We start from the raw sequence: 26,441 nt of genomic DNA, 5'->3' as shown, positions 1-26,441 counted from the left end.
TTTACTTTTAAAATGAAAGTTGTGAGAATGTAGCAAACTATTTTGTGCTACAAATCAGTTTAAGTTTGTGATAACAATACATTAAAATAATATGAAAACAAATACTAGTTTGCAAAATCAAGCATCATGACGGACTGTTTTTGAGTGACACCAGAAGCTTCTTACATTTGAGTTACAAATGGCCGCACACACTCTTATCTTAAAAAGGTAGATAGCATGAGAAAAGGAATAAGAGTGGATGGGCAGAATAAATGTTGAAGGAGTCAGTGGTGAGCACTTCCTCAGGCCAGGCCTGCATATCTGAGAAGTCACCAGTGCTCATGGCCCCATTAATAATGTAGCGGCCACTTGGGCCCACAGCAGATGGGCACAACAGCCTCGGCCTCGCTGCCACTTCAAGACGCTCCTGCTAGGGCCCCACGCCCGGCCCCGCCAGCCACACAGGGAGAAGTGAAGCTCCTGAAAATAGCCAAGCAAGCTGAAGAGAGCTCCTGGGAGAAGGGGGACATAGGCCTTCCTGTTTTTAATGACAGATGGCTCCATGCACTTGGAACAAATAGTGGGAAACCGGCGGCCTACCGTCTGTCGTAATGTCGCAATCTTCCTGGGGAACGCGCTTCTTGGAAGACTTACGACCAGCTCGCACACCCAAAACCCTGGTGTGGGCTCATTGTAACTGCTGTTAGATATGAATGTGCATGTGCCGGGGCATCATTGTGTGTGTGAAATAGAGAGTTTAAAGGTCACTGGTGCATGAAGGATTGCAGGTGGACATGATAAGCTAGACACATTTAAATAGTATTTAGCTGAAAAGTAATACGTTTTCTGTGTGTATTTCTCATATCCTTATATGCAAATCTCCATTGTCTCCATTGATTGATTCTCATTCTTATTGTGTGGCTAAATAAACTGGATGCATATTTATTTAAATGATATTTTCTACAAATATACAGTATTATTTTTATGGTTTTACAGTATAATGTATAAATATAAGTAAATATAAAGTAGTATTGGTGATATTTTCAGATCAGCTGTTATGAAGACCCAGGAGCTGCTTATGGATCTTCACAGACCTCTTTGATGGTCTAAATGGGACATAATTTTTTTCAACACTTCACACATTTGGCCACTAAAGATAGTGGCTAGAAGAAAGGCATTTGGCTTCTTTGCCATGTATCTTGCCACTGGTCTGACTTTGATTTTTACCAGGAGACACTTGTTGCCATCAAAAGCAACATGGGATGGGCAAATACAAGCTAATTCTATTCTTGACTGGCCCAGCATCTCTCAAATATGATTGAAAATCTGTGACAGGACCGGGGAAATACTGCATTTAACTAAGGAGGAAAAAAGTCAAAGTAAAGTTTTGACTCATGGATTAATATTTTTTATAAATTAAACATCCAATGGTCCTTTCTGAGAAAATGTTTTGATGTTTGAAATGTTTTTCCATTCAAAATATATTGAATTTAGTGTCCCATTGAGAAAAAATAAATAAATGTATTTATTGTATTATTAATAGGATTTTACAATACTATAAACTATAAAGAAATGCACAAATTAAACTAAAGAGTGTGAATTCTTTCTAACAGCTCTGTAATTTTCCATATTGAATAATAGCATACACTGTAAAAAAAAAAATATCATGATTTTAACATAAATGACTGTAAAAATACTAAAGTAAAAACCTATTAATTGGTTAATGGTAAGTTCCCCTCCTATACAGTGAAAATCTGTGATGGAAATTTCATGTAATTTTACAGTAAAATAAAACATTTTGAAAACAAAAAGGAATTACATCTAATCTTGTTAAATTTCTGTTAATTTTCATTACGTTAGTGTCGTGTGTTATCATGATGGTGTTTAGTATTTGTGTAAATGACCTTCTATATATATTAGCTTGTGAAGAAGCTGCTTGTGATGAACTTTGGTTCATCGTGACTTTCTCATCACCTGCTTTTGGTGGTTGTCAGAGTATTACAAAGGTACTAAACAGGTTGGTATATACGTTATATCAGTTAATAAAACATGTTTTTTAATTCTAAATGTAAATAAAATTTGTAAAACAATGTTGCTACTCTATTTTTTACAGTAATATTCTGGCAACCACAGCTGCCAGTTTTTTACAGTAATTTTTTTTTTTTTTTCACGGTGTAGGGGAGAGCAGTTTTTTTTTACTCTCTCCGTCTGTGTAATACACTTGGGGTTCAGATCATTTCACATTAATTTCACCAATATGTACAAATATGTGTTTCATTAAAACACTGTGCTCATTTTCTTTAATAACCCCCAAAGAATGGGAGTAAAATGTGACAACATGCCCCATACGTTGGGCACACTCTAGCATGACCATTTAACAGCTTAAAATGTTATCTTGTCCAATTCAAAAATATACAAGAAAGACTCACATGTTTTGTCAATAAAGTACAATAAACTTTTTTCTTCTTAAATTAATGGCATTTTTGATAAATACAAATATACTCTTTTTGGAAAATGAACACACCATAAAACATAACTATATAGCGTAGCTCAAAACAATGTGGGCAAACAGATGAAGAAACACAATGGGAAAAACACTGAACTGAACACAAACCTCTCCTCCTCATACACAGCTCGCACAACACATAACAAATAGATGAGCTAGTAAGCCTGCTTCACTTTTATTCTGAAATATTTTTTTCTGAACCTATATGTTCTGTCTCTCTCAGTTTTTATTCATGGTTTTTCAATAGAATTAATAAGAGTTATGTTATGTATGTGCTTTCTGCTGTTTAGATAAGCATTAAAATCTATTTTGGAGATTAAAATAACAGCAAATATGTCTCATTTTAAAAAATTCTAAAGCACACACACACACACACACACACAAAACTGAGATAAAAAACTAACTTCAGTAAGAAATGTACTTTTGATATGCTTGATTAAATGTTCAGTGATATTTACTTTAATTTATTTCTTTCTCTGTATAATGTTAATATGGCGAGTAGTAAATATTAGCAAAGTTTGGTAAAGTGTTCTAGCATGTGTGGAAAAAATTGAAACCATGAATGTTACAACTAGCCCGGCTCTCACTAGATTAAATTGGCTGAGGTTAGAGTCAGGTCAGGTTTGGGTTTGTGTTAGATTCAATAAAAATGCATCATACGTGACACATTCCTCATACCACAAACTAAAATCACCTTGAAGTTTGTTGCACTATTTTTTGGTAACAGCCAGATGAACGAGCTTTATGGAGTGGAGAAGTAGAGTGTATGTGTGTTGGGTGGGTGGCGGTGTATGGTATTCCCCTGCGCCCCCTATTCTGAGCAGATGTGAGAGGGGAAATAGTGTTGGTGTAGACAAAGAGGGGGAAGAGACATAAAAATGCTCCTCACTAATAAGCCTCTTCATACACATTTTTTAAACCAGCATTTTGTTCTCCCACTCTAAAAAAGTGAAGAGCTCTGGACTAGTTATCATACCATAATCAGCTGAGAGCAGGAAACTGGTATGACTTGTCCAGACTTTATTTATATACAGGTAGTACAACTGAAATTGTTACTATCCTACATGTTATCTCAATCGACACATTCAGTTACCTCTTTTTTTCCAGCATTTTTTAGAATGTGTTGTCAAACCCCAGTATGCATGTAGGACACTGTTCAAAGTCAAGACAGGAGATTAGCATAGTCAAGCACATTATCATAGTGACAGGAAGAGCACTGTGGGTTTTAAAACACCCTTAGGGTGTCTTTGTGTTTGTATGTTTGTGTGTGAAAAGACAGAGTAGTAAGGGTAGGGAAACAGATCTATGTGCGAAAAAAAAAGTTGAAGAGATGGGTGGAGACTCGGCACTGCAAAACCGTTAAACAGACAAAATGTCATTGCTGTGTTTTGAAGCATTCAAAGGTGAGTATGACTTAACTAAAGAACTACTTGCAACAAGTGCCATTTCATCATTTTACTCAGGGATTGTTACATAAATGACATCTACATGTAATGAGTCAAGAAGAATTGCAGAGGTTAAATGGTGGAATTTTTTCCTTTGCATAAAACAGCAATGTTCTAAAAGGATGCAAAACAATTCTGGGAATTTTTCTTGGTTTCAATAAAAACAAAACTGATTTAAGTCATAACAGAAATATTTTAGCCACTTTAAATATGGTGCAATTTGAGTCAAACAGATGCTACATTCAAAGAAATATATTGACGTTAACACAAATGCAGTCTTATATTATATATATATATATATATATATATATATAATTTAATTATTCATTATTCATGGATTTATTTGGTCAGTTAGATTTTAATGTAAATAGTGGTAAAAAAATGTAATAGTGATACTTGTGGACACCTGAAGAATTTTTTATATTTAAATAATACTTAATAATATTTTACATTACTCTCGTTACAAATAATGTTAAAAATACTGAAAAGCTTGACTTTCTTAAAAAAAAAACCTATGTTTATATATATTATATTTGAATAAACATGATTAAACAAAACATTAATATAATCTAAAATAAACATGCCTTCAGATATTACAAATATGGTTCTTTTGGATAGTTAGTATGAATATCTTAAAAAAAATAGCAATGGATAAAGGGGTTTGCACCAGTTAAATAATGGGAAAATAATGAATTCTAATTAGGAGAACTGAACTTCTAAACACTGTTTAGCTTTTTCCCTCTCTTTTGTCAAATGGGATATCCATTGACTGGCCTGTCTTGCATCAGTGGGGATTTCATCACATTTGAGGGCGTAGGATAGAGTGATTGCTATCTGTCAAAGATGATTTGCAGGAACTGCTTTCTGAGGCTTTCACAGAAATAAAAGAAGCTCACTTTAGAAGCCTCTTTTACACTGGACACACTTCAATACACTGCCATTGAGAGCTCTCATTTTATTCACTTCACTTCGTCATTTCATCTCTCTCTTTCTCTGCTCACATTTTTTAATGTGCCACATTAATGTGTACAATATGCTTTATACGTTAAAGGTGCCTGAAACAAAGTGCCATAGATGTAGTCGTACATAGAGATATTATGGTTTTGAAGTGCGCAAAAGTTATAAACAAACACTGTGAAACTTATTTTAAGAGCGCGGATGTGAAAACCATTCCTTTTTCCACTTTTAAAAGACAGAATAAAGTTATTTTAACGCAGCAGCAAACTGTACTGAAATATAAAGTGGCTATTATATTTAACTCTCTTACCTTCAAATGAAGGCCTACATTACAGATTTGGTAATTATATTTTTAATTGGTAATAATTAAAATTGTACTAAAACAAACTTTTTTTTTTACTGTAAATTCGCGTTTATTAGTTTCTCAGTGAGAACGTTTGATGAATCAATTCTCTCAAATAAATGTGAGAAGTGTGTTTTTGTCTGTCGCACGCGGTGTATTTTTACACAATCGCTCAATACAGTTTCTCTTGTGTTGCACATATAACCTGTGCCATGAGCACTAACGAGTGTACATGAAACCAAACAAGGGCACAAAAGAGAAGCTCGAGAAACACATGCACCACCGGAGAAAAATGACCAAAGAATTCGTGTAAGTCATTTTCATATGTTTTACCTACACTGGAAAAAGGGGGAAACTCGCACAAAAAATAAATAAAATTTTTAAGGATTATTAAGTACAACAAGCTTGCTGTGATCACTTCATTATACTTTTTTAACCCACTTTGAATTTAATTTCTGATGAAGAAAATGAAAGTGAAATGAATGGAACCAAAGATTCGGTTTTATTATAATGAAAAAAGTCCTCAGTAAAACTTCCTAAAAACTATTTTTGAAGAATGCATCTGTAGCCTGGTTGGATGGAGAAAACTAACTCTTCGATTTGATACATTTCCTTAGACATATTGCTGATACATTGTATGTGTTATTAAAACACACCTTTTTTTCGGACAAAATGTGTTTTCAAAAGTCCATATTGTTACAAATAGTGAAGTTTTTTTTTTATTCTGAGCAACAGGTGCGTATCGAAAGATAATGAAAGTAACGTTCAAAGTTGCATTTAAACAAAAAAAAAAAAAATAATAATAATAATAAATAGCAACATACATAATTAAGAAATATATTGGGTTTATTTTTAGTTTTTATTATCAATTAAGCAATTGGAAAAAAAAATCCACACAGTTCCACGTTTGGGACATCGGGAAACTTTTTTCCATATGGAAAACTGGAAAAAAGACGATGAGCCGAAAACGAAAAGAATAGAGAAAGAAGAGCAAAACATATAAAGTACATTTCAAACTTTTGATGAAGAAGCCCTAGCGCAAAATAAAGTCATTCCGCGCGCGACAAACACGCCTTTCGCCTTGTCAAGAGGATAGCAGCGCTTGCACCTGCTACAGTTCAGGACAAAAACTTCCATTACGCCAGATCTCCTCGCTCTCGCTTAGTTGAACTGTACATTTTTATCCACTCTTCAATACTAAGTCTGTGATATGTGTCACTTGGACCGGCCTGTGAGAGTTATTTACCTGCTATTCCTTGAGTGTGCAGTATGAAGCTCTTCCAGCTGTCCCCCGCCGCTCCATGCGCACAAGTTCTCAGCGCCGCGGCTGCAGTCTGGAACTCTGCGCGCGGTCCCTCCCCTCTCCACTGCACTTCCTCCTTCCAGCCCAGCATTGCTATGTCTCTGTGCTCGTGCGAGATATTTTGCAGGCTTTTATTCCAGAGGCCGAGTCTGCTCTGGGAATCGAGGCAGCAGAACTTGGCACTTCGCTTTGTATCGTGCCAATAAAAGCTGACACCCAGTAGACCATCACTGGCAGCCATGCATGAGATGGGATGAGGCGGGTTGGGACAGTGGACTAATCACTTCTTATTTATTTATTTCTCTCAGAGAGACAGGGGTCTCTTGATCTCATGTCACCTGTTTTAGTGATGTTAGTAGAATACCTTTCTTAAATGAGAAATGAAATGATGTCAATTTAAACAAGAAACAGAAAAGGTTTTTAATTAATTGCTGTATAGGGGAAGGGCCGGAGCCCACTAGAGGGCCTTATGAAACTTACAAGGGACACCAGATGATTTTAAATGATTTCCGATACCTGATTTAAGGAATAACAGTAGCAAGAGTGATGTTTTATTGAATTTAAACACATGTAGCTTATGTTTACGGCTGAACCACAGATATACTGCTTAGTGATGTCTGGTTCACGAATGCATCGTTCTATGAAACGGTTATTTTTTGCAAACTGCTCAGTCCTTTGAGTGATCACAGTCTACAGAGTATGGAAAGTTCACTCCGTGATCCACTTCTGCTCCGTTCTGTAAAGCTGTGAATGGATAAGATGGTTCAAACTAAATGAAAAAAAAATGCTGCTTGACCAATCAGATTATAGGACAAGAACTAACTGTTATATAAAGTGTGCATGAAGCTGCTTATTCTTTTTAATTTAATGCCATACAGTCATCTTTATCAAATGCTGTATTTGTATTTAAGAGCCATAAATTAAATCTATGAGAAGTCATTAAAGAGGTATTGTGGTGGGCTTTGAATATTGTCTGTGGGGAGATTGTAAGTTAAAAATGTCTATGCTAAAGTCTAAAGTCTATACATGCATTACCTACGAAACAAAACTATATTGGAATATACTGCAATAATGTGATATTACATAATCAATTTCCATATATTGGAAACTAGTGCTTATATTTTTTAGTCTATATTTTAGCAATATATGCATTGACAATATAAGGTTATATATTGATACGTGCAAATATATTTAGAAATTAAGAAATAAATATTCATTGTTTGATTCTTTATTTAGTACTGTATATATTGCTCATAGATGCTCCCATATAAAAGTGAATCTATGTACTGTACACACATATAAACACACATTCACTGAATGAGTTACAGCAGATTTCTACTTCCCAAGTTTGGAGTAGAGCCTTTAGTTAGAATGATGACTGGACAAATATCTTTAGAATTTATGTTACTTTATTTAAAACAATAATGGCTGTGCAATTTTCAGCACAGTGATAGTCTGTTCACTAAGTGTGTAGTATGAGCAGATTTGCTTATGCTGTTATACTGGCTGTATTTTAGAATATGTAACACATGCAGTACCATATACTATCTATATATTATAAAGTGTATAACTGAATATAAAATGACATGTATTATGATATATAAGTAAATATATTGTCACATATTTTTCTATATATGAAAAGCATCAATTCCTTATGTATTATTATTCAATATATTGTAATATATTTACACAATATATTATTCCATATAATATATTGATCATTCATATATTAGGAAATATATTATCTTTGCATAAGGGTATGCGTACAGTTAATGCAAAATATGATATATATGTCTAATTGTTTGTAAACATAACACCTGGTCATGAAGCGCACTTGATTCATTTGCATCTTATAGGATTTCAATTATGTTTTATGAAACATGACATCAAACAGATGTCGTTTGAGATGAAAGCTGTACAATCTGTCAGTTTCTAGTTTGTATTTATGAAGGGTCCTTCAAGTTCACATCAAGGAACAGTAGTATGCAACTGAGACTGGATGTACTTACTTGTTCCTGGCTCTATTAATTGCATCTTCTGGTGCACAGAGTTTGTTTTTGTTTTTTTTCGGCTTTTTTTGCTTGCTTATTGATTGATTGATTAATTGATTAACAAAAAAATTTCTGTGTGACTCTACAAAGCACGAGTGGTTTGGAGAATGTATAAAAAACTAATTTAATTCTTATGACATATAGTAGGATTGTGACAGTGCAATCTGACCTGTTACTTTATTTAAATACATCACTAGACTCAGAATACTAACAATACTGCTATCAATCATCCAAAAAGATATAATTTTTGAATTAATATTTATAGAAATAGTCAATAAGTAATGAGTTAGAAAGCAATTTTGGCTTAAACAAATAGGGTCATTTAATTTCCATGTTTCCCCCTTATATTTTTAATGATGTTTCCAGTACATTGCATCATAGCTGTGGTATTGGCGTTATAAAAGAGTCTTGGCTCCCAGTGATCCAAATGTTTGACCCTTCCAGGTAGCCATATCTCAGGAGCTGCTGGTGCTGAGTCATGTTCAGAAGGACGCCACTCTTATCTCCTGTCTCCAGGAGGACTTTTCAGGCAGTTGGGTGTGGGGTGAAACGGGAACCCTGGATGATGTGGGCTTGTTTTTTTTTTTAGGACAACCTGTTGTTTGTGTAAGTTAGTAAGAGCCAGAGAGTTCTCTTCTTCTGACAGCTTAATAAATGGAGTAAAACTGGCTGTGACATGGACAATGTTGTGGGAATGCTCTTGGTGTAGGGTGACTCAGCAAACTGTGTTCTAGCTCCAGTCATTAGAGCAGAGAGGAGACTTGCTGCGCCACAGAGGCGCACGATGACACTGCACAAACTGGTGTGACTGAGACCATGTGTAGCCTGTCATTTTTGGGGGGAAATTATTATGAATGTGTTCTATTCCGTTGAATAAAGTTCGACAGACTTATGTTTTAAACATTAAATAGAGAAATTAACATTTTGCATTAACAAATATAAATTAACAATTCAAGAAACAAATATTTTTGCTATGAATATTTGGTTCTAAAAAGTATTTAAAATGTGGGTAAGAATTTTTAATTCTGTTTCATATTCTGTATTCTTTTTCAAATGTTTTGTTGAAAGTTTTTAGCCAAGTTCTAATTCGTTGCTAGAAACAATTGTTTATTGGAAACATTTTTCACACAGAAATCGCTAGTAAATTGTAAATAGTAAAAACAATTACAAATGGCTGGTAAAATATTTAATTGTATTAGATTTGAAATTTTGAAGTAGAAAAACTGAAATAGTATTTTCTTGTAAAACACAATACAAAAACATTTAGAATAAAATATAATTTCAATACTTTTTTTTTCAGTGTTAAAAGGCTAAACAAAAACAAATGTAAATGTTTTACCTGGATATCTAACTGAAATTGACTCGCAGAATAAAATATTTGCTGTGTTAAAATGTTTTACATGTAAGTTAAAATAATATTTTGAAGGCAGAAAAATATACTAAAGTACTAAATAACAGAAGTAAAATATATGAGAAATTCTAGTAATACTTTACAATAGGTTTCTATGCCAGCATTAGCTTATATTTATATATTTATACAAAATATCAATGAATAATGTAAATGTTCATTTCTACATATACATATTTTAATGTCAAATTCTGTTAATCAACATCAACTATGTACTATTAATAAATATAAATGAACAATAAACAATAATATATTTCTAAATTATTGTTAGCCTAGATTAATAAATGTTGTAAAAAATTTGATAGGATGAACATTTGCCAGCTAACAACAGCTAATAAACATATTATATTACGTTATCCAGTAGCAAAGTACTAGAGCAAAGAACAGAGATGTCCTCTTATTGCTTATTTCATGGATCTTTAAGCAGCTTTCACACCCTCTAATTAATAACTTTAACAAAATGTAATCCATAATTACTTTAACTACCTAAATAAGTTGGAAATGTTCGAGATTGGTGATCACGTTAATAGTCTGCTGTATTTAAATTCTTAATCTTGGGCTGAAAAAACTCACTTTCTTTGGGAATGCATTATGCAGGGGGATGTCAGAGTAAATTAAATTCCCCTCTGCACACTAAAGCATCAATTTCCTTATGGTAATTATCTGCGGGAATGGATGTGTCACTGGAGGGAGTCAGGCATGCTTGACATTTAGACTCTTTATGTGGAAATGACACAAAAAAACTAAGCGGCGGGAGGGAAATTAATCTCTCGGCCGAGCGAGTATGGTGAAGACCCTGAAGGACTGACGCTGAATCAGTCATTATGTTTGTGACCCCATCTTGAAAATTGAGCCAATGATACAATGTAGACAAGAAAAAAAACTAAGCTTAAGGAGTTAGTCTAAAATGATCATGTCTCTACATTTTGGAGAAGTTTTTGAATAGTGTGGCGAGCTTGACTAGTAAAAAATATGATAATACTTAGACTGGACAGAGGTTAAATGTCACATGGCATTGCTGTGCACACTGAGGTCAAAGGTGACTCTATAGCCTCAATTAATTTTGTGATCTCTCTTCATGTTTTTTTTGTTTTGTTTTTTTGCTTCCACTGTCCTCATCTATAAGTCACTTTGGATAAAAGCGTCTGCTAAATGAATAAATGTAAATGTAATGTTTACTGAAAACATCTAGATTTCTGAATCAGTTTATTACAAAACATGAACATAGGCTCATTGGAAAAATGTGTCTCTAAATTTATTCAAAACTCCAGCTGCAATTAGCAGGTAAAGTGAACACTAGTAAAACACCAACAGCGTTTATTCCTTTTTAAGCAAATTATGATTTCAGGGGAAGATTATTGATTAATAAATACTTATTTTTACACGGTTCTTCACACAATACTGTTATGATTTTAAAAGATTTTTCAGTTTAACATTTGCATCACATAACCAGCTCCATATGTCTGGCATGTGTTCTGACGTAGTTCAACATGCTCAATATTTTTAGCTACACTCACTGGACATTTCACTGTGAAAGTGTGGTGAAATAAAATATGTCCAGAAAAGTCAACAAGGAAAAAAAAAGGTGATTGTGACTTTTTATCTGCCAATTCTGACTTTTTTCCTCCTCAGAATTGCAAGATATGAACATATGGTTGGATGTAAAATCAGAATTGCGAGTTTATATCTGTTTTCTTCTTCTACTATTCTGACTCTGGTACACCTGATGGATATTACGGCTTAAATTAAACAACAGCTATATATTTCATGATTCAAAGTTAATCATTTGCATTTACCTTAAAAAAAACATGTTAACAATTCCTTTTTCAAGGAAACTAACAAAAATAATAAAATTAAGAATAATAACATATCAACTCTGAGTTCGGTAAATTAAATGCAACAGATCAATGACTTCTGATTAACATTGCATCTGGATCTGATAGATAGATTCAAGCGAAAAAAAATTATGTGAAAATGAAAATTCGCATTCGCAGATTTCCCAACAGGTTCAACCGAGCTACACGGGTTTGTTTCGCTGGCCAACAGAAAGGTACCTGGTTTGAGGGTGACTTCTCTGAGAGCTGTGTGTCATACATCTTTACAGTACAATTTCGCTAATGTGGCTGCACCATCATAATGTCAGATTTAGTAAATGTATGAACTGTTCACTTTTATGCTTCACATCACGCTGCATTACTGCTAAACTGCAGGTATAGCTTTAAATCAATTTATCTAACAGATGAAGTGACCCCAAAAATCCTCAGACATGAGGATTTCATCTACCCTGTTTGTAGATGAAGATCTCATTAGTAAAAAATACTTAGAAAAATCTCAGTAACATATGAGGCTGTTTAAACAACTATTTGTTGAGTCCATCTTATTTTGGAAAGGCCTTCACTTTGTCTTACATGGGCTCATAGTGATGGGCTGAAGGTCACCTTAAAAAGACTAGTCTGATCCCTTTTATTGGCCCCAGGATGGACGTTAGTTATCAGTTAACCACATCTCCATCTCTGGAAATACCACAGAGAGGGTTTTATTCCCACCATGGCTCAGCTGTCAAGCTAACTGAAAACAGAGAATGTTTTCCCATCATGCAAAGCATAACTTAGAATGACGTCTTATTTCCGCAGCTCCGTGTGTGCAACATGAGATTTGTAAGTTGAACACCGTTTAGGACTTTTATAAAAGAAATTGTTTGGTTTTGAGCACTTTTCAATCATGAGTTTAGCTGGTGTTTGCTTTAACTGCTGGATTCGACTGAGCTGCTTCCACAGCAGACTGTTTTCAACATAGAAGCGCAAAGACGACAAAGGGGGAAACAGGAAACCAGCATGTTCCTATTTCCTGTAAGCAGGTGAAGCTGCACTGGTATTCTCTCTTTTATTGTCCAAACCACAGTTCTTGGGGTGCAAAACTAGAGCATTTGAGAAATGCACGTCTTTTGTTTTCTTTTATGATAACAGGCTAGGTTTTATTTGCATTGCTATTGCTGCATAACCACAAAGAAGCTTTCAGCTCCACAAGCAGTTTGAAAGTGCTGTTTGGATGAACCAGAATAATAAAAGCATGTGAAAGAGGATCTGTGAGTAGTCAAATATGTAAGCCCACACACACCCATACCGAATGTTTAAGACAATGGCATAACCTCCACATTTTCAGAAGCGCTCATCTAAATCAAGGGAAATTATGCTAATAAAGCATCTAATTATTCAGAGCTCGAAAAATCAGCCATTGACATCGCATCATTATAGATCTATCCACAAACACAGATTTCATCAAAAAGGAGACTTTCATTTCCCAGACTTCTTCATCAGTTATTCTTCTTTATAAAGAACATGCTGTATGTGCTTTTAGAGGTTTTTCATGGAAAGTACCGGGGCTTTGGGATGAAGGAAAGGGTTTCCCGGTGGGACAGTAGTGATCATTCCTGAAAGAGGAGCCTTGTGTCCGAAGTCAAGGGTGCTCCAGGTACCAGAACGCCTCCTAGAAATGGAACACTTGTCAAACTCGGAATGTTCAAATTAAAGGAATATTCTGGATTCACTCAGCAGCAAATGTGGCATAACCCTGATTACGAGAAAAACATTTCTAGCCACAAAACATAATCAATATGCATGTTAAGATGATTTTAGTGAGAAAAGTTTTTTGTTTAATGGTATGTCCAAAACTAACCGTAAAATGACAATACCTACTTTACATCTCAAATAATACTCTAATTTGTGTGTGTGTGTGTGTGTGTATAAGTGATATAGGGCAAGATTTACTAAACAGGGCAAATAAGCGTGAGAGCAGAGAGCGCAATTCCAAAAAAAGCGCTATTAGGAGTGAAATATCTGCGGGTGATTTACAGATGATTTAATGATTTACCGTAAATGAAAGAACATAGACACACTATATATCATTTCCATAAAGACCAACACAATCTACCAAATTACGTCTGCTTTAAGACATGTTTTTTTGGAGCATTAAATAGTGGTGCAAATACCAGTCATTTGACGAGCGCAAACGTTAGTAAATCGAGTTACCCGATTCATTTTAATACTCTCCTCCCATAAATTTAGCATCTAAGAGAAACTCCTAAGAATCCATATTCAAAAAGGTAATATATATATAATTTGTCACACTGCAGGAGCATTTTAGTTTAAAAAAATTTAAATTTAAAAGAACTGGAGAAGAGTCATATGACCTAAAATATAGCCTACATTTTCTTATATAGCCTATCCCAATACATTTTTACCTAAAATGTTGATGTTGATGGAAAAAGTCCATAGACTCATTATGTGTCAATTACTGTGTCTATAAATGTTTTGAAAAGGGAGTTTCATTCACTTGTGTCTGATTTTCCATAAAGCAAACAATGTCAGAGTCTGTGTCTTATGACACTCTCAAGTGACTGAGTGTTGCCAAAGCTGCAGAGGAACCAAAATGGTTTGGAGACATTTAAGTTATCACCAAATAAGACGGAGGAGAGAGTTAGAGGAAGCTGTAAAGGTGCTGACTTTCTGCTGTAAGGAAAAGAGATGGGAGGCCTGTTTTATCGGCAAAGGAAACAGATTTCAGAACACCAGTGACTCAGGAACAATGGACTCCAGGAAAATGGATCTGGGTTGAGTAAAAACCATGATTACCACCGGCAACAAGAGCAGCTCAGCTTTGGATAGGGCCATCTGGAGAGGTCTGCTCCAAAAAGACGGTAAACCAGCTTTTCTGTGGTCCAGCTAGGAAACACGTTTTCAAAAAACCACCCGTCCCTGGGTGAGGAGTTTGGTTTTCCTCCAGTGCTTCTCTCAAACACCTCCTCCTCCTTCTTCATCTTAACTTGAGCTGCAGATGTCTCATTCATTCCTACTCATTCTGAAAGCCGAGGACTTTTTGCCGTTGCAGGCGGAGGGTGGAAGAAAGCTGTCTGGTTTTGTTCCCGATACTGTCTTTCTGATTTGACTCTTTAGAAACCCACAGAAAATATCAATGCTTCATGATTTTTCCTGGAGAATTATAGTATACTCTTCCACTTTCTATTCTTTATTCATCCTGTCTGCTTTATGAGATGACCTGAACATTGTTCAGTCATACACATCATGTTGGGTTCTACTAAGTGATGCTGTACGACACGGTTCACACACCTCCAGTCAGAGACACACGCTGCAGAGCGATGAAGAGCTGTAAATCTAGGGCAGACACTGACAGAAGGAGAACATGCAGGAGCTTGAAAAAACTAAGTTTGACATTGCACATACTAAGGCAGAAACAGAGAAAGAGATCAGAAGATAAATGAACACTCTAACGCCTCTTCAGAGTGATCCTGTGATGTGCTTAATGCTACAGGGGATGTTTACTACTGTACCACTTAAACCTGACAAACATTAGGCTTCATTTATTAGCATTATCCATTAGATAGTTGTAATGATAAAAACTTCCTAATCATCGGGAAGAAGGAGGCGGGAACCGGCGGACAATCAGATAACATTTAATTATTCAAAATAAACACAAAACAGCGCACCAGCCCCTCACGGACGACTGGTGCGCACAAAATAAAACCAAAACACAACTAAAATCCCAGGCCTGGTCCTCTCTCGTCCTTCACGGTCGTCGCTCCAGTTTTATATCCTTCCATCTCCTCCGTGGGCCTCGAGACCGGTGGGTCGAACAGGTGTAGCTCATCTCCAATCACTCATCTCCAGTCACATACCCCCATCGCCCCTCGCAGGCCGGGGGGTACTCCCGAGACTGCGCTCTACTCCCACCCCCCCCCCTCCGGGGGGGACCGCTCACGGGGACCTGCGGGGGAACCTGGGGGTAGGACAGGCGAGGCGAGAGAAAAGGAGATGGAAGGAGGAGCGACAGAGACGAGAGAGGGGAGAGAGGAAAAAAAAAAAAAAAAAATTCCGGTTCCCAGACGCACCGCTGCTCGGCCCTCCACCAGCTGGGCGATCTCCTCCGCGGTGCCTGGCGGTGGCACTGGACGGCCCTCGGCGGACGGGCACGACACTCCTCCGGTTTTGGCCAGCCGGCAGGAGTCCCCCGTTCCCTGCTCCTCCCCGTTCCGGCGGATGGCAGCAGGCTCCGGCCACCTGGCGAACGGCGCCGACTCCTCCGCTCCCTCACGGACGGCAGCCGTCTCTCCACATCGTGGGCGGCCGGTAGCGAGCTCGCCCGTCCCCGGCAACTCGCTCCAGCCCACCGCCTCGAGCGTCCATGGCGGCACACTCCTCGCCTGCTGGTTGGCACCGCGGATTCACCACAGCGGCGAGGGATCTTCAGCAGCGCGTCCCTCCTTCTCCCGGGCTTCGGCACCACTGTAATGATAAAAGACTTCCTAATCGTCGGGAAGAAGGAGGCGGGAACCGGCGGACAATCAACAACATTTTAATAAAGCAAAATAAACACAAAACAGCGCACCAGCCCCTCACGGACGACTGGTGCGCGCAAATAAAAACCAAAACACAACTAAAAGCCCAGGCCTGGTCCTCTCTCGTCCTTCACGGTCGTCGCTCCAGTTTTATATCCTTCTATCTCCTCCGTGGGCCTCGAGACCGGTGGGTCGAACAGGTGTAGCTCATCTCCAATCACTCCACCGGCCTCGCTCCCATGTCCCTCGGCCCCGCCCCACTCGTCACAATAGTTATATATGATCACCATTAATGTTTTTATAGTGTGTGTGTGTGTGTGTGTGTGTGTATGTATGTACAGTATACCCCAAACCCCCTTAAATTTTTCACTCTTTGTTATATTGCAGCCATTTGCTAAAATCATTTTTTTCCCTCATTAATGTACACACATCCCCCCATATTGACAGAAAAACACAGAATTGTTGACATTTTTGCAGATTTATTAAAAAAGAAAAACTGAAATATCACATGGTCCTATTCCAGTGCATGTCAGAGCAGATGAGAATCATGAGATCAAATGAACTATCTGAAGAGCTCAGAGACAGAATTGTGGCAAGGCACAGATCTGGCCAACGTTACAAAACAATTTCTGCTGGACTTAAGGTTCCTAAGAGCACAGTGGCATCCATAATCCTTAAATGGAAGACGTTTGGGATGACCAGAACCCTTCCTAGAGCTGGCCGTCTGGCCAAACTGAGCTATCGGGGGAGAAGAGCCTTGGTGAGAGAGGGAAAGAAGAACCCAAAGATCACTGTGGCTGAGCTCCAGAGATGCAGTCGGGAGATGGGAGAAAGTTGTAGAAAGTCAACCATCACTGCAGCCCTCCACCAGTCGGGGCTTTATGGCAGAGTGGCCCGACAGAAGCCTCTCCTCAGTGCAAGACACATGAAAACCCCCATGGAGTTTGCTAAAAAACACCTGGAGGATTCTCTGGTCTGATGAGACCAAGATAGAACTTTTTGGCCTTAATTCTAAGTGGTATGTGTGGAGAAAACCAGGCACTGCTCATCACCTGTCCATTACAGTCCCAACAGTGAAGCATGCTGGTGGCAGCATCATGCTGTGGGGGTGTTTTTCAGCTGCAGGGACAGGACGACTGGTTGAAATCGAGGGAAAGATGAATGCGGCCAAGTACAGGGATGTCCTGGATGAAAACATTCTCCAGAGTGCTCAGGACCTCAGACTGGGCTGAAGGTTCACCTTCCAACAAGACACTGACCCTAAGCACACAGCTAAAATAACGAAGAAGTGGCTTCACAATAACTCCGTGACTGTTCTTGAATGGCCCAACCAGAGCCCTGATTTAAACCCAATTGAGCATCTCTGGAGAGACCTGAAAATGGCTGTCCACCAATGTTTACCATCCAATCTGACAAAACTGGAGAGGATCTGCAAGGAGCAATGGCAGAGGATCCCCAAATCCAGGTGTGAAAAACTTGTTGCATCATTCCCAAAAAGACTCATGGCTGTATTGGATCAAAAGGGTGCTTCTACTAAATACTGAGCAAAGGGTCTGAATACTTAGGACCATGTGATATTTTAGTTTTTCTTTTTTAATAAATGTGCAAAATGTCAACAATTCTGTGTTTTTCTGTCAATATGGGGTGCTGTGTGTACATTGAGGGGAAAAAAGAACTTAAATGATTTTAGCAAATGCCTGTAATATAACAAAGAGAGAAAAATTTAAGGGGGTCTGAATACTTTCCGTACCCACTGTGTATATATATAATTAAATTATGCATTTAGCAGATGCTTTTATCCAAAGCGACTTACAGTGCATTCAGGCTAACAGGTTTTACCCAACATGTGTTCCCTGGGAATCGAACCCACAACCATGCGCTGCTAACGCAATGCTCTACTGCTTGAGTCAAAGAAGCACTATATATATATTAATATTATTATTTATAAAATCATAAACTAAGTACCTTATTTCAGAGAATGTGTGTATTTTTGTGGTGTTGACCACAAAAGGTAACTTACAGGAGAACTTTTTAAATTCGAAGCACTGCTGCCACCTACTGAGACAAAGTGGTCTTACAAGTGAGGTAAATCACAGAGATGCTGGAATAAGTGCCAGTGTCTCAGGCCCTAGGCAGGGAAATGTCCTGGAGGGATTGCCAGTCCATAGCAGACAAAGCAAAATATCTTAATCTGAACTGACTTACCCTGCTGTTTGTTGAGTATATGGTAAAGAAGGTAGACTGACACCTGAGGTCCGTGGTCTGTCAAACCGGGCTTTTCCAGTGTAACCAGGTATAGTAGTTCGGCTACAGAGAAAACAAAATACCTTCCTTATAACAAGCTCTGTAGAATAGTTTTGATGTATATACAGATACACAGATCAGAGTCATACTAGCTGGCAGGGGTGTGAGGAGGTATTGTGGTGCGCAGAACAGTCAGAGGGATGAAGTCCTCTCCTGGGACGTCCACACTATCCATGTTCTCAGAGCCCACCATACCGCTGTACAGTACAGCGAGATCACAAATTTTATTCAAAGCCTTAAAGAAAACAACTGACATGATTTGAATTCATAATGTATACAGGTGTGTTTAGTAATGGTTCATTATTTTACTTGAAATCTTTAAGATCTCTGCATCTGCTTACCAGTATAAAGGTATATGGCCTGATTTTGGACATGGACTGGTGCTGTTAATTGAAAACATAATAGAAAACAACTGAAACAACACAATTTTTAATACACAATCTGATATACATCTGTAAATATACAAAACCGATTCCTAAAAAGTTGGGACACTGTACAAATTGTGAATAAAAACAGAATGATGATGTGGAAGTTTCAAATTCCACTATTTTGTTCAGAATACAACATAGATGACATATCAAATGTTTAAACTGAGAAAATTGACCATTTTAAGGGAAAAATAAGTTGATTTTAAATTTCATGGCATTAACACATCTCAAAAAAGTTGGGACAAGGCCATGTTTACCACTGTGTGGCATCCCCTCTTCTTTTTATAACAGTCTGCAAACGTCTGGGGACTGAGGAGACATGTTGCTCAAGTTTAGGAACAGGAATGTTGTCCCATTCTTGTCTAATAAAGGCTTCTAGCTGCTCAATTGTCTTGGGTCTTCTTTGTTGCATCTTCCTCTATATGATGTGCCAAATTTTTTCTATGGGTGAAAGATCTGGACTGCAGGCTGGACATTTCAGTACCTGGATCCTTCTTCTGCGCAATCATGATGTTGTAATCCCCATACCATCAGAGATGCAGGCTTCTGAACTGAGCGTTCATAACAACTTGGGTTGTCCTTGTCCTCTTTAGTTCAGATGACATTGCGTCCCAGTTTTCCAAAAAGAACTTCAAATTTTGATTTGTCTGACCACAGAACAGTTTTCCACTTTGCCACCGTCCATTTTAAATGAGCCTTGGCCCAGAAAAACGCCTGTGCTTCTGGATCATGTTTAGATATGTCTTCTTTTTTGACCTATAGAGTTTTAGTCAGCAACATTGAATGGCACGGTGGATTGTGTTCACCGACAATGTTTTCTGGAAGTATTCCTGAGCCCATGTTGTGATTTCCATTACAGTAGCGTTCCTGTATGTGAAGCAGTGCCATTTAAGGGCCCGAAGATCACGGGCATCCAGTATGGTTTTCTGACCTTGACCCTTACGCACAGAGATTGTTCCAGATTCTCTGAATCTTTGGATGATATTATGCACTGTAGATGATGATAACTTCAAACTCTTTGCAATTTTTCTCTGAAAAACTCCTTTCTGATATTGCTCCACTATTTTTCGCCGCAGCATTGGGGGAATTGGTGATCCTCTGCCCATCTTTACTTCTGAGAGACACTGCCACTCTAAGAGGCTCTTTTTATACCCAGTCATGTTGCCAATTGACCTAATAAGTTGCAAATTGGTCCTCAAGCTGTTGCTTATATGTACATTTTACTTTTCCGGCCTCTTATTGCTACCTGTCCCAACTTTTTAGGAATGTGTAGCTCTCATTAAATCCAAAATGAGCCAATATTTGGCATGACATTTCAAAATGTCTCACTTTCAACATTTGATATATCTACGTATATTCTTTTGTGAATAAAATATAAGTTTATGAGATTTGTAAATGATTCCATTCCATTTTTACTCACAATTTGTACAGTGTCCCAACTTTTTTGGAATCGTGTTTGTACACTTAAGGCTCAGACTCTTAGAATTGATCAATCTAAAATGAAATAAAAAAATAAAAAAATAAAAGGTTATTTAAATCACATACAAGCTGATGGGTTTCCTTGCATTAAATGTGGCACGTAACTGATGTTTGTTCCAATGGGATCCAATGGCCTGAAAGCAAGGAAATCTCTCTTAAAGACATAGTTCATTCAAAAAAGCTGAAATTTTACTCACCCTCAGGCCATCCATGGTATAGATGAGTTTGTTTCTTCATAGCAACAGATTTGGAGAGATGCTGCATTACATCACTTGCTCGCCAATGGATCCTCTGCAGTGAATGGGTGCCGTCAGAATGAGAGTTCAAACAGCAGAAATAAACATCATAATAATCCACAAGTAATCCACATCCATCAATTAACATCTTGTGAAGCAGAAAATAAACTGTGTGTAACAAACAAATCCATATCCAAAAAACCATTAAATACACCAACATGTTTGTTAAGAACTGTTTTCACTTGTATTTCTCTACTGATTAATTGTTTTAGCTGAAAGCAACAGTTTGCAGTTAGAACATTCTATTGATATATTGGTTTCTTACAAACACACAGCTTTTTTCTTCACAAGACTTGAACAGATGGCCTGGAGTCATGTGGATTACTTGTGGATTATTGTTTTATATTTTTATTAGCTGTTTGGACTCTCATTCTGACGGAACCCATTCACTGCAAAGGAAGTGATGTAATGCTGCAGAAATACAATTATTGATATCTTGGATGGCCTGAATTTGACAAAATCCTCAGCAAATTTACATTTTTGAGTGAACTGTTCCTTTAATGTCTCAGATCTTCACTGGAAGTAACCTCACATCCAGTGCAGCAGACTCACCTGCCACAGTTCAGGTCTGCTGTGGTATCGCTTCAACACAAAATGTTGACTCACAGGGTCAGCCATTTTCTCCAGAGTAGTTGAGGGTGGTTTATGGCGAGGAGGTAACTTGAAGTCCCAGTCTACATCCTCATAAGCTCTATACCAAAGCATATTACAATCACATGTATCACATAATTACTTGTACTATATAAGGGATATAAACACTCAGCTGGCACATTGGCTTTTGGTTGTTTAACAAATAAATAAATAAATACATGGACATGAAATATTGATTTCAGTTGAAATTATAGAATGAAAGATAAGTGATCAAATGACCTATAAGCTATTTTTAAATTTTTGTTTTGTTTTGTTTGAGCATATAATCATTGCATCAGCATAGGTGTAACTATGGCTCTAGCAATGGCAAGGTCAAGGGTTTGATTGCCAGGAAACACATATATTGACAAAATGTACACCCCGAAGTACACATTGAATGCTCTATAAGTATTGGATAAAAGTGCCTGTCAAATGTATAAAGAGACACATGGTAAAAAGAGAAATCTTTCAAAAAGTTGGTCAAGTTGAGAGAGTCTTGCTAAATAAAATGTGGTAGCTGTGCTGTTAAGAGAGTTTTTAGAGCAACTAATCAGACCTTTGGGCTGCAGAGGTGTAGATGTATCGTCGAGCTGCTGGACTTGCAGAAAGAACAGATGGTTCTGCATCCTATAAAGGGATAGTACAGAGACACAGTGGAAAGATGGCAATAATTTAGCAAATGTCCCATATAAAGGGTGACAAAATAGGGAAATATAAAATATAAGTTAAGTTCATTCTTTCTTTCTTTCTTCCAAAGAGCACAAAAATGAGAATTTAAAGAATATACTAGTTTTAGCTCTTTTGACAATGAACATGGACTGGACCCTTGTTAAAAAATAAAAAATTCAAAAGCACCATAAAAGTAAGCTATCATAAAAGTAGTTGATGACTCTATGCATGCGCTTTATGCCACATATGATGCCATAACAAAAGTTTGGATTGAGAAACAGACATGTATATTTGACGTGCTGTCCGAGGGAAGACTCCAAGCTCAGAATTTGGCCCAAACCCAGAGTACTCTGCAGTCCTTGACTGTGATAGGAACAAGGCGTTGGAGATAACCCGTATGTGCTCCTCCCAAACCTTGTTAAATAATCTTCATGTAAACAAGGTCATGGGGTCACTAAGTTAAACTTAAGAAACAGATCAGTTCAAATCATAAACAAATTATTCAGTTAGTCCAACTTATCAAAAACATAACAATTCATTCAGAAATTGAGCATCACTACTCCTCTCACAGATGTGCCAAGGAGAAGTCAGGTTAAGGAATGAATAATAAGGTCTGTTCCTTGCACAAAACTAGTTTAAATTCTCAGAATATAGAAGCACAAATTGTATAAACAATTTGTGATGGTGCTTTTGTTTTTGAAGATGTATAACTCCATCCGCATTCATAGTACAGTACCAGCATGTATAAAAGCAAAGGCTACAATTATTGTCCTTTTCTCCTTTTATTTTTCTAGGAAGGCAGAAAAGTGGGTTTGGAGCAACATAAGTAAATAATGAGAGAATGTTCATTTTTGAGTGAACTATTTCATTTCAGCTCATTTCATATACATATTTAATGTTTAGTGCTGTAAAATCAGTACTATCAGTATTATAATGGCAAATAGGCACATCGCTGCTTGATTATTTGTATTGTAATAAATCAGCCACTGTTTCGACTTCTGATGTACATTACCATAGCTACTTCCAATGAATTTAAATCGGAATTCCTCTTTCTTTTCCGAGTCACTCTCATTGTGCTCCTTGTCGACGCTGCTGTTCACACTGTAAGCTGTTACCTGAGGAAGTCTGGAGGTAAATGTCCCAACTCTGTGGCTGCGGTAGCGTGTCGGTGAGTGCAGTTGATCTGCGTGAGTTTGACGCAGAAGATACTCGGCGCGCAGAATCGCATCCCCCCAGCCTTCAGATCCCACAACCACAGCCGGAGGAGCGCACTGGACCGACCGCTTCATGATCACGGCACTCAGCTACTAATTCATCATCCGTGGAACCATTCGAATAGATACAAAGTGTTTGGGTTTAAAAATGTTGGTTGTCTCCAACGTAACTGTTCCTCAGGGGACGCGCAAAGAGCTCTGATTGGGTCATGCGAGAAACTAACGAGCGTCAATGGAGGCAGATAATTCAGCCCCATTCACACTGTAACACAATTACTGAAGATCCCGTTACATGATGAGAACGGATCGTGTGCTGTGATGTGCATCAGAGACACCCTAATTAGTGTAGCACACTGTATAAATTATTAAAAGTAGGCTAAATAAGATGTGATTTAAAGTTAGTGGATAAATAGAAGTTGTATTATTATTATTATTATGTTTTTGTGCTTTTGTAATTTTTTTAATGTATGTACATTTATAACACTATTCTTTGTATTATAACCTCTTCATCAAATTACAAAAAAAAAAAAAAAAAAAAAATTGTTTATGCATGGGTGTTTCTAACGCAGCGTCTATGGGAGGGATGGTGATTTGACATCGTTCTCTCTTCTGACTGCAGTTACCGGTCCCTCTCAGTTTTTTCTCTCTCTTCATTTTATTGAAAGTTCATGAAAACACTATCGTGGAGTTTTTCAACTCTCCCATTCACCGCTCTTCAAGTTAACCCAACTATGACGACTTCAGCTACTGAGAAACTTGGAAATGTGAAATAGAACTTTTGGGTGGAGAGAGGGGAGCAGGATCCGCAAAGGACCTCGAGACGGGTGTCGAACTCGGGTCGCTGTGAGCGCAGTTGCACTTCATGGCCATGTACTAAACACGAGCTTATTGGCGCCGACGGCTAATCAGAAGCTTGCATAAATACTGGAGAAATACTCTAGAAGCTTGAGTTCTGCAAGTGAAGGTCACTTTATTGTGGCAACTGCCAACCGAAAGAGGCACAAAATAACTTTCACAGACTTTTAAATGAAATGTTCCCACCTGGTGGAGTGACATTGCCCAACTCAATGAAGAATCGACTAAAACACATCTCTTCCATCTTTATTTGACCTTCTGACTCTAGCACTCTCTATTCATTTACGAACTGTCTGCTTGCTTTCTCTATTTCTATAGCTTCTCTATTTTTATATTGTATGTCTTTTCTTTTTATTTATTATACAATTAACAAAAGCAAAAAAGGCATCTATAGCACTAACTTGTTATATTCCTTTTCTATTGTTTTTTATTTATTTATTATATAGCTATATATATAAAAAACGTTGCTACAACTGAGACTTGTTATAGTTTACTTGTGTATCATTGCTCTTTTGTTGATTTTGATTGCTTCCATTGTCCTCATTTGTAAGTCACTTTGGATAAAAGCATCTGCTAAACAGTGTTGTTAATATACTACTCATTACTAGTTAATCCTTTCAAAAGTAATAGTGTTACTTTACTTAATACTTTCTATCAACAGTAATTAGTTACACTACTAATTACATTACTTTTTCTTCACACTCCACTGAAGTTGTAACTGCGTATCTTCCAAATAAAGTTATTCTAGAATATTATTAAGAACATATTTCTGCCTCATTTCTCGTCATTTGACCAAAATCCACATTGGATCACAGTCAGATGTTATTTAAAACACTAAGTAGTGACTGATAGTAACATTCAAGTAGAAGTGTTGTATTAATATGATTAATTATCATGTGTAGCTTGAAGCTAATTGTAATTTCTCCGTTACCCATATACGGTTATATTTCATTATGTATTTTATCAAATCACATAAGTTTGTAAGAAACCGTTTCATTTTTCAAAAAGATTTTTAATTATTGTAATATAATGTACCACATGCATGTTGATCAGAAGGATGTGTGTGGGAAGTAATGCAAAGCCACAACTTACACAAAAGTGTTGACAAAATCAATATAATATTGTACTGCTGAATGTAAGCTTTTCCATATTCCAAGCTTGCCTGCTGCACTGGGGACATCACATGCATGCGTGAATCATGAATATTAAGAAAATAAATCTAGGAATTATTTGATTATTAGATTTTAAATCAGCGGGGTTGAGGCTTCAAAAGTAATTAAGCTGTTTTATGGATAGTAACTGTAATATTACTGAAAACTTATTAGTAATTAGTCACACTACTAGTTACTGCAAAAAGTAATATTATTACAGTAACTGAGTTACTTGTAATTAGTTACTGCCTAACACTGCTGCTAAATGACTAAATGTAAATGTAAATATAAAAGTTCTAAGGCTTCAAACAAACAGCATATTGGAGTATTATTACAGTAGCAGGGATGAATAATTGAGCATGTCTATGACTGACCGCATTCATTTCAAGGTTGTCCTGAGAGGGGTGTTTAATACTCTGGGCACTTGTCCAACCTGATAACAAAGTAGATGGAATTTGTTAATAAATATGTAAGAGTCTAATACTGTTAAATTGTTTTTTTGTTACACACTGCTGCAGTCAGCCCAAACTCGTATAACAAAAAAAGATTGCAGTTACCACCGAGGTTTGCCTTCATCCTGGAGTTCCACCTCTTGTGCTCAGACATGTCATATATCAGAGCCGAAGGTCTGGTTGGGGGAGTCTGAGGCCTGTCTCGCACTCCTGCTGGAACCCACAGATCGGATGCAGTGTAAACCGTGTCGATGAATGGGGTTCTGCTTTTTCCCTCCAGATGCACCTGTGCCCCTGCACTCAGTTGACCGGAGCACGGATCTATTAGAGACACATCGCCACGCAGCGGTGCCAGAGGAGCTCTTTCATCAGGCAGCTGGGTTCCACGATTGAATTTGGAGAACGCACGTCTATCTGTCTCAACCATGCTCTCAAAGTCATCCCTTCCCTCTGGACCTTTCCCACAGGGCAGATTCATACGTCTGCACAGCCACCTGCTCACTTCATCTGAACTCACACAGGGAGCCTGAAGAAGTCTTACACAATAAGGTCCTCGTTCCTCCTTCATTAATGATTTATAAAAGCAAACAATTAACCAATAAATAGAAAATCTTTCCAT

At 37.4% G+C, this 26,441-nt stretch overlaps 2 protein-coding genes and 1 long non-coding RNA gene across 11 annotated transcripts in view; 1 reads left to right on the top strand and 2 right to left on the bottom strand.

Moving 5' to 3' along the window:
* The window catches only part of LOC132110887 (DNA-binding protein Ikaros-like), a 23,077-nt gene extending 16,320 nt beyond the window's left edge, over positions 1 to 6,757 (bottom strand). Inside the window, exon 1 of one of the 9 annotated variants that reach the window (XM_059517945.1) lies at positions 6,477 to 6,757. In XM_059517945.1, coding sequence (XP_059373928.1) covers positions 6,477 to 6,624 — 148 coding nt within the window. In that variant the 5' untranslated portion in view covers positions 6,625 to 6,757. The remainder of the gene's footprint in view (positions 1 to 6,476) is intronic. The other 8 variants (XM_059517946.1, XM_059517951.1, XM_059517949.1 and 5 more) reach the window with 8 other exon arrangements.
* On the top strand, positions 5,437 to 23,867 carry LOC132110890 (uncharacterized). Its single transcript, XR_009424691.1, has 3 exons — positions 5,437 to 5,539; positions 17,464 to 17,809; positions 23,213 to 23,867. It is a non-coding gene; the product is annotated as an uncharacterized LOC132110890 (long non-coding RNA).
* Positions 12,441 to 26,441, bottom strand: LOC132110888 (spermatogenesis-associated protein 48-like). Its single transcript, XM_059517954.1, has 9 exons — positions 25,928 to 26,441; positions 25,745 to 25,803; positions 22,038 to 22,108; positions 21,404 to 21,542; positions 20,622 to 20,689; positions 18,990 to 19,031; positions 18,738 to 18,845; positions 18,550 to 18,651; positions 12,441 to 13,478 (listed from the first exon to the last, which is right to left on the bottom strand). The coding sequence occupies exons 1-9, from the start codon at positions 26,439 to 26,441 to the stop codon at positions 13,346 to 13,348; spliced, it is 1,236 nt and encodes a 411-aa protein (XP_059373937.1). The 3' UTR covers positions 12,441 to 13,345.

Source organism: Carassius carassius, chromosome 30 (genome assembly GCF_963082965.1).
Source record: "Carassius carassius chromosome 30, fCarCar2.1, whole genome shotgun sequence".
Taxonomy (NCBI): domain Eukaryota; kingdom Metazoa; phylum Chordata; class Actinopteri; order Cypriniformes; family Cyprinidae; genus Carassius; species Carassius carassius.
This window is presented reverse-complemented; position numbering and strand designations above follow the sequence as displayed.